The 14103-nt window shown below is 40.0% G+C and overlaps 1 protein-coding gene across 4 annotated transcripts in view; it reads right to left on the bottom strand.

Annotated features, from left to right (window-relative positions):
• Positions 1-14103, bottom strand: part of LOC127364050 (pro-neuregulin-2, membrane-bound isoform) — a 72762-nt gene that overhangs the window by 18878 nt on the left and 39781 nt on the right. For all 4 annotated transcript variants that reach the window (XM_051401178.1, XM_051401177.1, XM_051401179.1 and 1 more), the window contains exon 4: positions 259-379. In XM_051401178.1, the coding sequence (XP_051257138.1) occupies positions 259-379 (121 nt within the window). The remainder of the gene's footprint in view (positions 1-258; positions 380-14103) is intronic.

Genomic DNA, 14103 nt, shown 5'->3' with positions numbered 1-14103 from the left:
TAGTGTTAAAATACACAACAGGTGGGTAGTTAGGCAGACGGGCAGCATTTCCCTGTGATGTGTTGCTGCTGCTGCTGCTGAAAGAAAGAAGAACGGAAATCCAGTGCTATCAGGAAAATAAACAGCAGGATAAAAATGTGTTGTTAGGATGCTGAGGGACATTATGAGAGTAAAAACATCACAAAATGAGTTTTCATTTGGAACAAAGAAGGCAGATGTGAACATTTTGATGTGAAACCAAAAAACAAAGGAACTCACTTGCAGGAGAGCTGATTTATACCATGTATGAAGTAACAGTCACCGCCATTCACACAGTAGGTCTTCTCTGTGTCGTTGCATCTTCTGGCGTGGCCTGAGCCTGGAGATAGCGTTGTGGTTACTGAGAGAACACAAGGAAAGAAACCACATTACCACCAGTTATATTCATCTCGATCTTAATTCATCTTCTTGTGTCAATTTTACTCCTTCAACCCTCCTTTAATTGCCCCAGTACGATGAATAAGGGAGATTTAAAAATAAAATAAGGAGGCATCATGATACATGATCACACAAAGGATTTTTATTTAATATCATCTCAGTTGTTATTTTTATCAGAATGATAGTCTCACATCTTGACAAGTATTCTCATTTTTGCTCAGATTACACACTTGTATTTCCACAAGAACTCTTAGTTTTCCATCTACAAATGTAATTGTGTCTCTAAGCAGTGTTGACACTATCTCAAGAAGTTCTATGAGCAAAGATAAATATTTCCCTGACATAGCGTAGGAGTTGTTTATACATTGACTCAGGTCCTTGGAATGGCCCAAAATGTCATGTATCTGCACTTAATCCCTCCGACTGAATAGATATAATATGTTTGGGATGAAGTCTGCTTATCAGGACGAAAGCAGGGATGTGAAGCAAGGGGAGTGCTGAGAGAGGTGCACGGTTGCAGGATTGGGCTTGAGAAGGGAGGAGCGTGTGTTGCATGTCAGATGCTGACACGTGATTGCAACTGTGTACCTCCTGTCAGACGCTATTAGCACCTTAGCAGAATATGACAGTTTGTTGGTAGGAATACAGAAGTTTCCAATTGGAAGACCTTTACAACTACAATACATCAGCTTCAGTGGTCATGTCATGCAGAATGTTGTGACAAGAAATTGCACTAGGATTTGGTTCAGCCGGGCCACTGTCTCTGACATAAAGTAGGCTGTTTGCCACCAGGACTAGATTTCACAACTCCCGTTTGTTGCACAGTTGGAGAACTCTGTTTTGTTCAGAAGCACACTTCTGGTTTAGCTGAAACAACAGAGGTTAATTCCTGTGGTAGTTAACAAAACAAAGCGAAAGGCTGACATCAGTCTGCACTCCACTTGCCAGTATAAGCAGCACTTTGCAAAAGTCCAAACACAATATTATAACAAAAGAAATGTTTTGTTTTTTTTCAGTAAATATAACTTATTACTAAAATAGGATGTTATTGCTCTGCAAAAGACTACTGGTATTACTTTCGGGCTTTAAACATATGGTCCAGATAGGTCACTGGATATCAAAATCTCCCTTTGGTGTTTCTCATTCTCTGGTAGACAAGGTTTACAGTTACAAACATCCATCCAAAGAAGTCATAAATCTACTCCTGGTTTCTGAATCTGATGAGACGTGCTGATTAGAGTTGAGATTTATAACTGACCCTTTCATCTTTTGGAGTTAAAAAGGTAACATAATGTAGGCTTAAGACATACGCTGTCATGTTATTGTTCTTTCGAAGTTCCCTAAAAATCATCTAATGTTTCCAACATACGACAGCAACCGTCAACTATCACCTCAAAATCTTTCAAACACATTTCCAGGTTCACCAGTTAATCAGGACTACCTCATCGTCACACCTGACCTCTCCCTTGGAGTGCTGGCGTGTAAAACACCTTGTAAAAAAGATCAGACAAAGCTGTCAGGAAGAAGGAACCTAAAAACATTGTAAAAAATAAAAACCCTCCTACGTTCAAAATAGAAGTCTTGTGCAGTCTTGCAAGAAAAAAGGCGGCAAAAACAGGCTGCATGAATCTTTATCTGGGGCAGCAGCCGATCCCAGAATGCACTGGTGGGAGGGAGGGGAACGTCCTGGTCAGATCATCAGTCCTCTGCAGGACGAGCTCCCACATAGACAATCACACACACATAATCTCCAGTCCACCTGGCTTACATGTGGGTGGACTGCGGGTGGAAAACAGACGACCCGGAGAAAAACCCACACAAGGAGGTGGAGAACATGTAAACTTCACACAGAGAGGATCAAGGCTGATAAGTGACCCCTGGACATGTTCTGCGGTCAAAGTTTCTCGGCTACTGGTCACAACACATCCATTTCACTGTACTCACTTTTTTACTTCACCATTTTTGGTGAAAAGGATAACTCGAGACAACTTTTTGAGCATGTAGCTTAGTTTAAGTGATTATTGCCCCAAATTAGAGCATCGCAGAACCTCATAATGATACTCTGTACTTTGTTGTCATCAGAGGAATGCTACATGACCTCTTTGGACTCTTAACATACTCTAATTGACCACAACCTACTTTTGTCTACTTTAAGCCCACATATTCCTTTTTACAAGACAGCTCCATGGGCACTGATATCTATATTAACAGTTCTGTGATCTATTAAATATTCAGCGCGCGACCATCTACACTCCCTTGGCCAGGTTTGCATGAAATTTCGGTTTCAAATGTTCCTTTAAGGTACAATACTTTCATTGGGGTATATAACTCTTTTCAGGCCCCATGAGCATGTATGAGTTTATCTTCTGAAATTTGGATGTCCACGGTAATACCTCAACATTTTTGGCATTGGCGGATTAATCAAATTCTTCTCCATAACTGTAAAAAAATTGTATCATCCTTTTTTGGGTGATGACAAATATATCAATACATGATACATATATATGGCCTGAGAGGAACCTCAGAGCGCCAGTCTTGTTTTGATTTGCCATACAATTGAAAACTTTCAAGCCAAGAGCCCTCATATCCCCCATCAGCAGATACGGTTCATTTGCCTAAATAACAAACATCACCTGCATGTATTCAAAAGCAAGCAGAGACACATTCTTGTGGACACTATTTTACCCTCAATGCAGTAAAAAAGATAAAAAAGTGAGTCTTCTTTGGACAATTCGCTGCTCTCTAAAGGAAGCCTCACACTCTGACAGTCTCTATATTCAATATCTATATGTCTATAAGACAGGATATATTGTAAGTACCTGTACCCACTCACTTGTGAATCTTGTCAGCTGACATATCTGAAAAGATTCAGTAGCACTACAAACAATATCAAAACAACAAAGGTATTTAAATAGCTTAAAAAAACCTTACCTATGTAATGTACTCTACATAGAAACCTCAGCTGAATGCAGTATATATAAATCAGCTATACATATGTAAAATATGTTGAAGGATTTTATATAAATCCTTTCATATAAAGAAAACATTACCTGTAACTTCACTAAAATGATCATTTTAGATCTGAGCTAGGTGGAACCCCAAACCTTTCAAAACACAAGATCATTTTTTCCCCACAACTCCTGCTTCCCGCAACACTCAACTAACTGCTGCAACATAGCTTTCAGTGGCTTCAAAGATGGCATCGATCCCAATACTAACAAAAACAATCCATTTGAGAACAGTTATTGGCCTGCAGTCATCAACTGACATCCAATCTATGATACAGAAAGTGTCCCAATGTTTTTCTCTCTTTCTTTTCTCTGCTGTCCTCCCTTTACTCCCCCGGAGTGAGTAAAAGTTCTGGTTTCAGTATAACTTGTATAACTTGCAGTCATTGTTACTTAGAATTCATTATAAAGTAAAAAACATTGACAACAAAAACATATAATGTGACTTGCATGACATGACAGGATACAAATTATAATCTGCAATGTAACCACAATTCAATAAAATATCATATTCATCATATTTGTGGCTAGAGTCTAGAAGATGTGAACAGTCAGAGTAAGAAAACTGTAAGTACATCATGGACACACTGAAAACCTGAAGGCACCAGGAATAATCAACAAGCAGAGATTCAACCATTCTGATTATTATGTCAAGGTTTAAAGTATGGCTGCTTTGATTCAAACAGCTGGAGGCCAAAGCAGGGGGAACTGCAACTAAACTGATGCACCAAGCATCTATAAATCAAACACATGCACCCACTTCAGGTTTTATAATGAACTTGTTAAACTTGACAAAAGTATGTAAAAACCTGCTGAGCAGCAGTAAAATATCCGGTCAGGACCTTGAGATGCCATGGACTTATAACTTCTATCTTCACCCGCAGCCGGCGATGGTGTCAGGCTGAACACCAACATACTCATAATATATACCGTAACTAGCCACCTTATCTGTTTTCGCTAACAACCCATAGGTCAAGGTGAACTTAAGTGCATGTGTCGGCAGGGATTTAAAAAAACGTATGAATGTGTTTCAGCGTAGCAGCAACCGATTTTGTTGGCATTTCTATCACAACATCTTCTTTTTGGTTTAGTTTAGTAAATACCATCCATCCCTAACCTTAATCCAAGTGCTTTTGTTGTCCTATACATAACCACGCCAGGGTCACTGTTTACACCTACCACACAAAACAAACCCCTCCCAACAATTTGCGTGTTGTACATAAATGCAGCACTACACTAGAAAATACTTTGCTGCGGAACATAATGAAGGCAGTAACTACATTTCCCTTCAAAAAGTGAGGAGACAAATGATAAATTGTATATAAATGTAATCACTGGCAGACAGGGTTGGACTGTGGCATTTATGGGATTTCAAATCCATTTGGTATAGCTTATCCAAGTGCCTCCTAGAGTTGGTCATATATGATGTAAATGTTGTGCTACTATATATAAGTAATGTTTTGCTAAACTAATGAACTACATTCTTTTGCAAAGTCCTTATTCAAAATATTGTGTAATAAATTGGAAAACCATTTACTGATTGAATAATGTGCATATTTTAAGTTATGCACAACTCCTTCCTGTCACAATTTAAAAAAGTAACAACAGTTACAAGAGTTGTAGTGACCCACAGAGCTTCTTTTGGTCCCTTGACTTCAGTCTGACTGCACTTTAACATGACAAACGAAAAAGAATGACAGAACCACTGCAGATATCACTGGTGGCAGTTTTTTCAGTTATTGGAAAACCCATACAAGGAGAGGTACATACAGCCCCTGTCCCAGTGATGAAACAAGAACAGTGTCTTCTTTCTGAGGTGATCTGGTTCAGCCAATACAGTGTTTACTTAGGCTGCACCACATGTTTACTCGAGATTAAAACTAATGACAAGGCCTAAAAATTTATTGACATGGTTAAAGATACACATAAACAACAGGGGAGCATCTCATTTAGGGCTGCATGATGTGGATAAAAAAATATATTTAAATGATTATACTGGCGTGGTTGTAATGTGGCTTACAAGATAACTTTTGACATGAGTTTGTGGGAATACATTTCCTCTGTAAAGGTGCGTAGACCTATGGTGATACAACATATCTGCGAGCATGTCAGTGCAGAAGCAGGTCATATTTAACTATTATCCCATGACACACACAGGAAGAATTAACTGGTTTAAACAACTGTTATCAAGGAGAGTAGCTGGTCTTTTCAACATTGTTGAGAGTTGGACATCAAACTGCTGAGTTTTATGTTTGATTTTTATGTTGTTTCAGAAGGAACCAGGGTTACATACATAACCACTGACTGCAATCTGTGATGAAAAAGTCATACAGTATATATCTTTTTGTAATTTGTGTTTGACTGGTCAGATGAGAGGCTTGGAATTGCTCAGTGGATAGTGCTCTTTGTCTTTAATTTGTTTTAGATGTTTAAGTGCATTTGTTTTAAATCGGTCAACTGTAGTATAAAGTAAGGGATAATTAATGTGATGACACAACTTTTATATTCTGCTTTTGTATTATTTAACCAAGCATGTCATTGTAGGTGAATAGTGTCGAAACCCAATGGCTGATCTGAGGTGGACTCATTTGTAAGGCTGCTGGGAACACACCACAGCAATTTCTGTTGACAGTTGGTGTAATAACATGTGTAGTGAATGCAATACGTGTTCATCATTGCCATGAAGAGCAGCTGCTCAGCCGGGTTGGGTGTCTAATAAAGAAAAAAAAACCGGAGAAAGTACATTGCACATTTATTATATCAGTAGAATAAACTGAAAGCTGCAGTGTAATTCAAACAATGTTTTTTACAAACCAATCAAGACACATATTGTCACTTGAGAGCTCCTCTGTTCCACCTGCTCCAGTTAGTCCTGTCAACTGCAGGATTGTTTTCTCTATATAATGTTTGAAGTGTTAATTAAGGGAAGGGCAACATTGCGCAGCACTATTAACAAAAATAGCTTTGTCTTATTTTGAAATGAAAAGTTTTGTTCTAACTCTTCCTTTTGTGTTTTTTATTTTTATTGGTTGTCATACTCTTTCCAGGCGCAGCACTTTTATCTGCATCTATCCCCAAGAGGCACGGTGGTAATGGAGAGGCTAAAAATGGTTTCTAAAACAGAGACCTTAGCCTGATCATAGCAATCTGAACGTTTCCTACTCGTCTTGCATTACAGTTAGAATGCATTTCGTCACTGAGAACAGATTCAAGTAACAGAGCGGACTCTGTTACATTCAAAATCTTTACATGTAACAGAGAATCCATAAATATCCCGCAGCACAATCCCCCACCTCACAAAGGAGACCAGAGTTCAGGTGTATTTGTCAGGGTTGACTCTACTTTCCTGGCTGGATGTTGGAGACAAATTCCTTTAACCCAAGGAGGAGGCTGGGCGTTCTGCTAAACAGAGTTCGTTTATCTGCACTTATGTGGCCATGGTTTAGTTAAGTTTGATTGGTTTTTTAACCTTAGGTTTCAACTTTCCTCGATTCTGTAGCCCAGGGGCTGAATCTGAGTTTGAGTTGACGAGAGGTTTCCTCTAGGTTAGTGAGAGCCACAGTGTTTAGCCATCAGCCCTTGCCACTGACTTTGATTAATCCTTCATGGCCCAAGAACTGAAAAGAAAAGCTGGGGGTGCAAGCAGGACCATCTGGAAACCTTCATAAACATGCCTGTCTTTCCACGCTCTCCAAAGGATTCTAGGAAAATCGTAAAAATGAAAAGAGAGGTCCCCGTTGCACAGTTTTTTTTCCTCTTGAGGCACCCAGTGCATATATGCAGCAAACACAAAAGCGCTCACGCAGAATCCTAGCCCTGCGCTGCACCTCACAACCAAGCCTAAAACGCTGAATTGTGTAATGAAATACATTTTCAATTGGCCTGTCTATGGTGCAGAGTTATATACATGTCCTCCTAATTTATGACAAATGTTGATAATTTACTGCAGCTTGGCTTAATCTTTTTCACTTCTGCACTGCAATTGAACAGAAAGCCATCTCGAAAGCATAAGACAGAATGTGATTCTGTGCAGGGAGAAAGCCAAGGCAGTTATTCAACCAGCGGTGGATCGGTTCCATCTGGACTTTGTTATGGCTTTGTGTTTTCACTCTTAAAAGCAATGTTATCAGGATAAAAAGTATAAATTATGAAGCCTATTTGGGAGTATGTCAGTGAGTGAGAACAGTGTGCAGACCGGGTCCATCTCTGACAGCGCTACATTTTCCGCAGTGAAGGTAGACAACGTAAAGTTAATCATAACATTAAGATACAATCTTGAACTCACCAGTCATGTAAATGTTTAATTATGTTACAAATATAAACTAACTTTTTATGACCTTGGATACATGCAGAACTGTTTTAGTCATGCATACATCTAACAAAAACATCTTATAAATACACATATAAACTATATAAAGGGCTAGTGGGGTAGGAGAGTGCCAACAGGTGGCAACATGCTGCAGTACCACACAGGGCTTTCATTCGTTTATCAGATCAAGTAAATCATCACAATTCAAACAAGGAGAAAAATTAAACTCATATCCATAAAAATCTGTCAAATAGGAAAGTGATAAATGTCTTAAGTACAGACCATTCAGCAGACACATAAAAAGGATGGTATCTGTAATAGCTCTGCCACCCAGACATGCTTTTCCACAAGTCAGTTTTATGTACCAGAAAAAAGCTCTGAGTGGCCCCCTCCTCTCACCTCCCGACTCTTGGCAGGGAATGTCTGACATGTCTCCTGTTACAGCTGGGACCAAGATCCTTTATCTCTATACTAGAGACCAATTCATATTGCATGCATTCTTGCTACACTTGTGTGGACTGCATTATGTTCCTTTCTGTAATTCTGAAAGGATTGCGTATTGTAGAGGGAATGAATAAATAAGATAAACAGATAAGGAAACAGTACAAAAGACCAAATTGATGACTGTGGTTTTGGTTCAATATAAAGTTGTTGACAGCTGGGTCTGATGTGGTGAAAGAGGATGTGCAGTGACGGTTAAGATTATGCATGCATGAAAGAAAAGAAAACAGACATTGTTTGTGTTTTTTTTTAGCTATTTATGTTGTGGGAGTAGTGGTATTGAATAGTGGTATTATAGTTCTATAGAAAGTGGTACCGGAGACAAATTATAATAACAAAACAAATAAATGTCTGGACCTTGCTTGTACACTTTGAATTTCTACATGGAGAATCTGCTACATGTAAACATTTGCTTTTATATTTATAAAAGATTGATTCTTTGTTGTTTGAATTTTGTTAATTACACACAATCCATGTTTTCATTTTCAGATTTAGAACCACAACATATTTTGACAGGAGCTCAAGTCCAGACAAATGTAGCAGCAATGAAAGACAGGAAAGAAAAAAAACAGAAACAAATGCGAAGAAAGGCAAATAAAAAAAAAGATGGATACAGGAGTAATGCAGGGAAGAGGAGGGATCTTAAGTTGGAAAATATTTCTGCTTGCCAAAGCCAACAAAAAACAAGCACGCACCCACTTCAACACACACAGTATAGGCACACCCAATCAATGGCAATATCCAGCATCTGTGTCTTCAAGCATTTTGTACAGAGTTCAAAGTGAGCGAAGGAGATTTCATGTCAAATTCCCAAAGAGGAATTAAATTACTATTTACCGTGGGTAGGACGCACCAAAGAACCCATTATGAATAAGAGTGCACTTAAAACTTTTTTTTCAATAGAAAATTATCCACAATTCAAACACCTTCAGTATGAAACAGGAATGTTTAGAAATGAACAAAATGGAGCCTGCCACGAACATTAATCTACCACCCACTCTTCAGCAAGACTACCACTGCCACAACCAGTGTGTCTTCTTTTATATTCTTGTCTCCTATTACCATTTTTCAGTCACATAGCTGATATGCCTGGTCTTGCCTGCCTCAATCGTCTCAACACTGAAGTGAAATCAAAGAGCAGCCCAGTGTGTGATTGCACAACAGCCGCTCATGCACTGCAAAGAAGCAAAGTACACTCAGGAAGGGCAGGGTATGGTGCGGGGGCATAAACGGGTGCTGGTATCGGCACTGGCGGGCACCAGAATGTGTGCAGCTGGCAACAAAGTGACACATGGTGTTTTCCATGGCACAGTTCCAGACAGGGCTGTTCTCTGCTCTGTCTTTTCAGAAGCAGCTAAGGCTCAGTGTGGCGTTCTGAGGATGCCTGTTGCTTTCATTTTCCCACTCTGACCTGAGAAGCTATTGTTTACTGCATCCTTGTGCTTGCATCTTTCCCAACTAGTAAGTATGGCCCGGTGTCACAATGTCAGGCAGGCTAGCTCAGCCGATGTGACCGAACTGAACCTGAACCCGAACATAATTTCAAAATTTTTGTCAGAACCTGGCCGGGCTAGTATGCTTAGCTGCCAAACACTCAAATCAGGGGAACATCCACTGCTTCTAGGACATATGGTCATCCATTCAACCTGGCGCCATCTTTTGTCTAAACTCACCAGACAGATAGCCATACTGGTGGTAAATGTCAGAGCAGATTTGTGATTTGAACGTGACACACTTTAACTCGGTCTGTCAGTCACATGATACTGTGAAAGTAGGATTTTGGTCGGGATCAGTGCTGATCAAAACATGATCATTTATTTCACTGTGGCTTTCACTTTCCGTTTCAGTTCAAAGTCTCAGTTTGTTGTTGGAGCAGCTCATAACAACAGAGCCCGGAAAAACTGTCTGTAAAAACTGGGTGGAACTTCTAAAAAAGGTTTTGTATATCATAACCTATTGTAGCCTTTAGCCTATTTTAATGGCATTTGATTCACTATATTCTCAACATATAAATTTTCCTACAAGATCTCTTGGACAGATTTCTGTCTGCTTCCCCCTTAAAAATCTGATTTGTCTAACAGGATACAAAAGTTAGGACACTAGAAGCAGCTAGAGTAGCTGGTTTGGAAAAGAAAGAACTCTTTGGTAGGTTCAGTGAGCAGTGACAGCCCGCCCAGGCAGCAAAGACAAACCTATGGAAACTTAATTTACGACCATATATTACCAATAATGTAAAAAATAGCATCACAAAATGATTCTCGATAATTATCCTTTTAAAAGGACAAAAATCAGAGGCATCCACATTTCCCCGTTGCCCTTCATCTTCAACAGCTGGCCCTCATTTCTGAGTAAGGGCAGACTTTGTAACTGTGTACCAGATACAGAAGACCATATACCACAGCTCCATATTTGGGTCTTGTGCTCACAGCTACAGTAGTGGCCAGCTGCAAGGACCAAAGGTTTTCCCTCTGCAATTCCCCGAAAGCACACAGTCTGTGCTTGTGTTTGTGTGTGTGTGCTGCAGCCCTTCACTCATATACACACACACCACCCACACTCGCTGTACGTCCTGAAAAACGGGCAACGGAGCACTGCTGTTTTGTTAGGCTGCCGGCCCTCTGTATACTAAAGGATGAGTTCACTGTGAGTGTATCAGTGATTAAAGTGAGTGTGAAATGGCTTCCACGCTGCTGATGGTAACTCCGAATACCCTGCTACTCATGCAGAATCCCCCCGGAAAGAACTTACTCACCCCAAGCAAGGCATGATGAATACAGTTGCAAAATCCCCAAGAAAAGGAAGCAGCGTGATGGAGTAATGGGAGGTTGAGGATGAGAGACAGCTGTGGCAACCAAACTATAGTACTACGCTCATGAGCTTTAAGCAAAGGAATGGTAAGTATATGTTCCTCTTGTGCTCAAAGAAAACTTAAGTGTGAAGACACCCAGGATTGCTCACATCCAATTCTGGAAAATTTAAAGTAAAAGGAGGAGCAAGGATTTTGTTTGATGTGAGTGAACAATAGTTTTAAGTACACTTGAGCTGTTCCCTTAACTTCCAAGCAACTGCAAATTATTACTGATCCACTTCAAGTGAGCCTTTACGACGCAGTGAATCATTTTTAGGCAATGATCCTTTCCTCTTTGAACATATTAACAAACACACAGTGCTTGTTAGTTATCTGGCACGGTGAAACAGAAATCTTGCACAGTCACCCACAGTTGGGGGTCACCATCAGGAAAAGACCACCAGGACAGCTGAGGGGGCCTGAAAGGGAATCTTTTATTATGCTATTAAATTAAGTCTCAGATAAGTTTGGTCCTGGGCCCTGGAAGAGTTAACAAAGCCCTGCACACAGCAAAAACCTCATGCCACCTCCTGCTCACATCACTCAGCTCTTCAAGTGTAACAGCTGCTTCCTTTCACACACATAGCAATATCCTCACTCATTCACACTGAGGGCTTAACTGTCCCACATAACACAGTGAGATTACTGGATATCCTAAGAAGTGGGATGCGTTGTGATTTTCAATAACTTAGTTGTTTTTGCAAAGATTTGATTGAAGGCGCCCACTTATCACATTGGATCGATGGGATTAGAGTGAATCAAGAGAGCAAGCAGAACATAATGATTCTTTGAGAAACTTTTCTAAGTGGCTTTATTAAAACATATTTTGCTCGTTTTTCTTTGATTTCAATAATGATAGGATTACACAGCTGCTTCTTCTCCAACACATTAGCACATACATGTCAAAGCCAATAACTCATACCATGCATAGCGCTTGTCAAAAAAGCGATGAATAACTGACATATTAGGGAGCTGATAAGTGAGCTCCCTAATATGTGTCAGACACCTAACTACTTTTCCACGACCACATTAACTTGAGTTGAAATACTGCTCAGCAAACAGGGCTTCCATTGCCATGCCAGAAAACATAAATACATCTGAATATGTACGTGGTCTGACTCTCGTAAAAGGGGTTTACAAATGCGACACGTAGTGTTACCAAATATAATTATCACACACATAATCAAAACAAACATGCCCATGCTTAAATACCTAAGAAAATATGTACACCTAGATGCCAAAAGAGCAGACAAAACATGGGAGGTGTCTCTTTCCTTACAGGCATTACGTGCAACAACTTTTTTCAAATTTCTGTCCAAGTATCCCCTAAAGTTGCTCATTAATCATCATGAATTAGTATTTCTCTTTGATTTATCATTCCTTTGGATGATATTTAAAGTGAAGGGTTCAAGTCCTCCTCAGTCCTGTTCCGTATGAAAACACCGAACCCATTTGCAACATCTCATGCTGTGCCCTAATGGCTCAGTGATGCTTGCCCGACCGCATGATGTGTGCTTACAATGCTGTGGGTGTTCATCCGCTCGTGACATAAACTCTTCCATTTACTCTGGATCTTCCCACTGTACCGGATGCTGCCCACTAATACAGAAAGGCCCTGACAATAAACAAAAACAACATGCAGTGTGGGTGAAGTGACGATTTAGTGACTCTGGAACTAAACATCACTGTGGGTGAACTTCAAAACCAGGTCCAAACTCTGACACACTCCAGCTGCCGTGAGGTAAGCAGTGATGTCAGACACAATAACAACCTCTTTTCTGTTGATAAAAGTTCAGCAAGGACTGTAAAAAATAATTAACTGATTATTTTTTGCTTAGATATTGTTCATTTAACAGTTTTTTACAGTGGGGTTATCATCAACTTTTTCATTGAATTGCTTGTGCTGCGGGAAGCTGGTGTACACACAAACAGGTTTTTTTTCTAACAAGGATAGAGCCCCATAGACTGTGATTTGTATATATATATATATATATATGGGATTACTTCTTTTGTACATTTTCCTGTAGGCTGTGGCAGAACTAAGGACTTTGTGGTGATAAAGGTGACCACAACTTGCTTTGTTGTTTTGCTTCCCAATGCCAAGCTCAGGATCAATTCCTTTTGTCATTGGCACACATTCAGCATCATTTTAAAACCACAATGTCTGTCTGTGCCTTTTAGAAAGCAAATACCCTATCCCAAAATCTGGATCCTGATGTTGTGGTCAATCCTGCCAACTGACCAGACCTGAGATTCTGGTGCAATCGGACAGGCCACCTCGGAGGAATGCCTGTCCAGACCCCAGGACTGAGGATAATTTTGAAAAAGTGGGCATGACTAATAGCACAGCGGCTTGATCCACAGAACTCGACAAGCTGTTCTCCAGTGGGCTGTAAATACAGAATGCTTGGCAGATGTGGAGGCCTGCTCCTCTCAGACATGGCTGCTGCTGCTGCTGCTGCTTACCCACACCAATCAATAGAATTGACTGGTGTACAGATACTCCACATTCGGCCACGACCACAACTAACATCCTTTAGCGTCATTAGAGATGAGTTTATCTTGTCGCCTGCGTAGTAAGAGTGAGTACGTTTTGTTTTTACACTGACTAGATAGGAACATAGAAGGAGCAAAGGAAGTTGTTGTTTATCCAGTTCAAAGTAGTACTTACTGTAATGTTTCACTTACGTAGAAGAGATATGAAACCTTACTGGAAGAAAACAGAAAAAGCTGTGAGTGGTTTTTTTTGGTCTGGTGTTTATTTGTGTTAGGCCATGTTCTCTGTAACATTTAACATAACGGCTCAAAGGGTTACTGAATCATACTGTGCAAACATTCGTCAAAGTGTATCAACATCTTTTTATGCTTTTTCTCTTGCGTGTCGCCATCTTCAGAACTGCAAGGAATTAACCCAAATTTAGGACATTAAGTGTGATGTCTATACTGTCTATAGGCTACAGTGACAAGTGGCCTCTAAAAGCCATGTTTTCTACTACAGCTGTACAAAAATAACTGCAGCA

Source organism: Dicentrarchus labrax, unplaced genomic scaffold (genome assembly GCF_905237075.1).
Source record: "Dicentrarchus labrax unplaced genomic scaffold, dlabrax2021, whole genome shotgun sequence".
NCBI classification, from domain to species: Eukaryota; Metazoa; Chordata; class Actinopteri; family Moronidae; genus Dicentrarchus; species Dicentrarchus labrax.
This window is presented reverse-complemented; position numbering and strand designations above follow the sequence as displayed.